The 2523-nt window shown below is 38.0% G+C and overlaps 1 protein-coding gene across 1 annotated transcript; it reads right to left on the bottom strand.

The window, feature by feature from the left end:
- Positions 1 to 311: 311 nt before the first annotated feature.
- On the bottom strand, positions 312 to 2071 carry LOC149166957 (toll/interleukin-1 receptor-like protein). Its single transcript, XM_089430314.1, has 2 exons — positions 1590 to 2071; positions 312 to 375 (listed from the first exon to the last, which is right to left on the bottom strand). Exons 1-2 carry the CDS (start codon positions 2069 to 2071, stop codon positions 312 to 314), a joined length of 546 nt encoding a protein of 181 aa, XP_089286440.1.
- Between the last annotated feature and the right edge of the window lie 452 nt (positions 2072 to 2523).

The raw sequence follows: 2523 nt of genomic DNA, 5'->3' as shown, positions 1-2523 counted from the left end.
ATGCCCAATAAAAATAATTAAATAATAAATAGTTTCTTTCCTCATGCTTTCTCCATAATTTCATCGAGAAATCAAGATTATTCCAGTCTGAATCTTAGCTTGTCCTATCGCAGAAGCAAACTTATATCACATCCTTTTGTTTAAAATGGTTATACTCAATTTAAAAAAGAATTGATATATAACCATCTCCCTTTGATGTCAAAGTATACGAACATATATACTAAAGTCTACCATGTCAGACTGTACATTATCGAAGTCAATCAAGATTACGAATCAAAGATATTGATAGTTTGTAATTATCAGTCCTTCCGCTATCTCCCTTTGCAATGTTCGCGCACGTCCTCGACCACAAGCTTAACCAACGCCGCTTCATATCTGCACACAGTTAGAAAACGTGGATGGATCAAACAATCAATTACAGAGAGCTCAACAGTAATTGAATCAAACCACCATGTCTGTCCTTAACTGTCCACCCTCTGTAAACACACAGTTGCTGGCCATATTCTATATTAGTAATTAAATAGGCAGCTTTCTTCTTCACCCAACATTACAGATATTGATATGTTTATATTCCTCATAAACAACCAATTAGAGATAGCTCAATACGAATTAAATCAACCCACCATGTCTATCCTCAGGTGTCCACCCTCTGTAAACACAATTGCTTTCCATATGTTATACTAACAACTAAACAAACAAACAACTTTCTAAGTGACATGAAGGATGTTGATATGTATATTTCTCATAAATAACCAAATACAGAGATCCAGACACTAATTGAATCATCCACCATGTTTTTCTTCAGGTGTCCACCTTACTTAAACACAAATGGGTTCATATTTTTTTGAACCATAGCAATTGGTATTCATTAAAATAAAAAAAATAAAAATTACATAAAGATTACATCCATTACCAAGAGGTCTTGATAGCAAAAGTCTAAAGCAGAGGAATAGGCTTTTTCTCACCTCACCAGGAAAATAAACTCCTCACAACAGCCCTAGACAATATACCAAGGAGTCTAAACAACAACAGAAAGGGGAAAATAATTTAAACCAAGTCTAAACAACAACAACAAGGGGAAAATAAGTCTAAACAACAACAACAAAAAGAGAAAATAATTTAAACCAAATGCCTTGCATATGAGAGCCAGAGGCAAGAACAGAACATTCATACCATAAAACATTCACTGATACAATGCAGATGTAAGAAGCAGCTAGGTAGTGCAAATTCACACCAACATCTAGCAGCATATCCAGGATATCCAAATATCTAACATCATTTGCAATTGACTAAGCCGAAAATGGAGAACCATCCCAAAATGTAAGCACAAAATAAATAGCATGTAGAAAACAGAGAGATGTTGAGGTGAGCAAGCTCTGACCAAGCTGGAGCTGTTGAGGTGAGCAACTGTTCCATATTTTATACTAGCAATTAAATAAATAGTTTTTTGTTCTACTAGATTCAATTCTTATTGAATTCTTATAAATGGCATGATGGATATTAATATCTTAGGTATATCAACAATAAACCAAACAAATACCAAAGGACTGAGATACGGTCTAGATCTAAATCTAATTTAGTTAACTCACCCATTTGTGTCGTCGAGGGTCCAGCCTGCAAGATTAGACAACGTGTGGAACGCATTTTTCCATGTTTCAATTTCTTCTGGACTGTGAATTCCGGTACTGCGATAATGTTGGAATGCCTCGGCATATGGGCTGCAAGGTCGTTCTGGGTGACGCACCTGCGAAGGAGTCATTTTATAGAAGAGAGGGATGGCCGTTCCCTGCACTTGGTTCGCAATGACCGACGCTTCGTTCAAACACCATACGGAGGTCGCAAAATCTGGCGAGAAAATAGGAATTCTAATTCGGCTGCACTCAATCGCATGCTTTATAGTTGGATTGATATTCTGACCCTTTTTCACTTCATGGGCATCGTGGAAAACATGGATATCTTTGTTAACTGTGAGTGCTCTGTAGAGATGATCTACGAAGCCTTTCCTGACATCTGAGCCTCTGAAGCTCAGAAATACGTCATATCTCCATGCTCTCTGCAAACCCACTACCATTGAAGAAGTGACTGAGATTAAATGCCCACTTCGTTATTCAAGATGAGTCTGTTATTTGAGAAGGGGTAGGCCAAGGTCTTTTTATGGAACGGAGGGTGCTACGGATCCGATGCCGTCGATATTTGGACCGCCATTGTTTTGTTGCGTGTCCGTTGACTTCAGGTTGTGAGTGGGAGTTGGGATCCATCTACGAAAGATGGAGGAAACTGTGAGGTAATGTCATGAACTGGTGATGAAATGTCCAGGAAGTTCCTTAAATGCCTCTTGCTTTATGAAGTCTCGCTTAAAATAGACAAAGCGAAATTGGAGCCATCAGTCATCTGCAAATTTTGCCTGTTTGAATCCTCACTTAACTTTGAATCCTCACTTAACTGCAATTTCATCTGGAAGTTGGCCTCCTTTCCCAAACTCGACATGAAATCAACCTACCGTAAACAAAAGATTTGAAGATC

This window comes from Pinus tabuliformis, chromosome 5_1, assembly GCF_031772625.1.
Source record: "Pinus tabuliformis cultivar Carrire ecotype Pingquan chromosome 5_1, CPIR1, whole genome shotgun sequence".
Taxonomy (NCBI): domain Eukaryota; kingdom Viridiplantae; phylum Streptophyta; class Pinopsida; order Pinales; family Pinaceae; genus Pinus; species Pinus tabuliformis.
The sequence above is the reverse complement of the archived record's forward strand: the minus strand, read 5'-3'. Positions and strand labels throughout refer to the sequence as shown.

What these genes read in the sequence shown, in the direction of transcription:
- LOC149166957 (XM_089430314.1), bottom strand. Translation starts at nt 2,071, where the DNA reads ATGGTAGTGGGTTTGCAGAGAGCATGGAGATATGACGTATTTCTGAGC. An exon ending in ACCCTCGACGACACAAATGG is followed by an intron (nt 376 to 1,589) that starts GTGAGTTAACTA and finishes AACTGTGTGCAG; the next exon opens with ATATGAAGCGGCGTTGGTTA.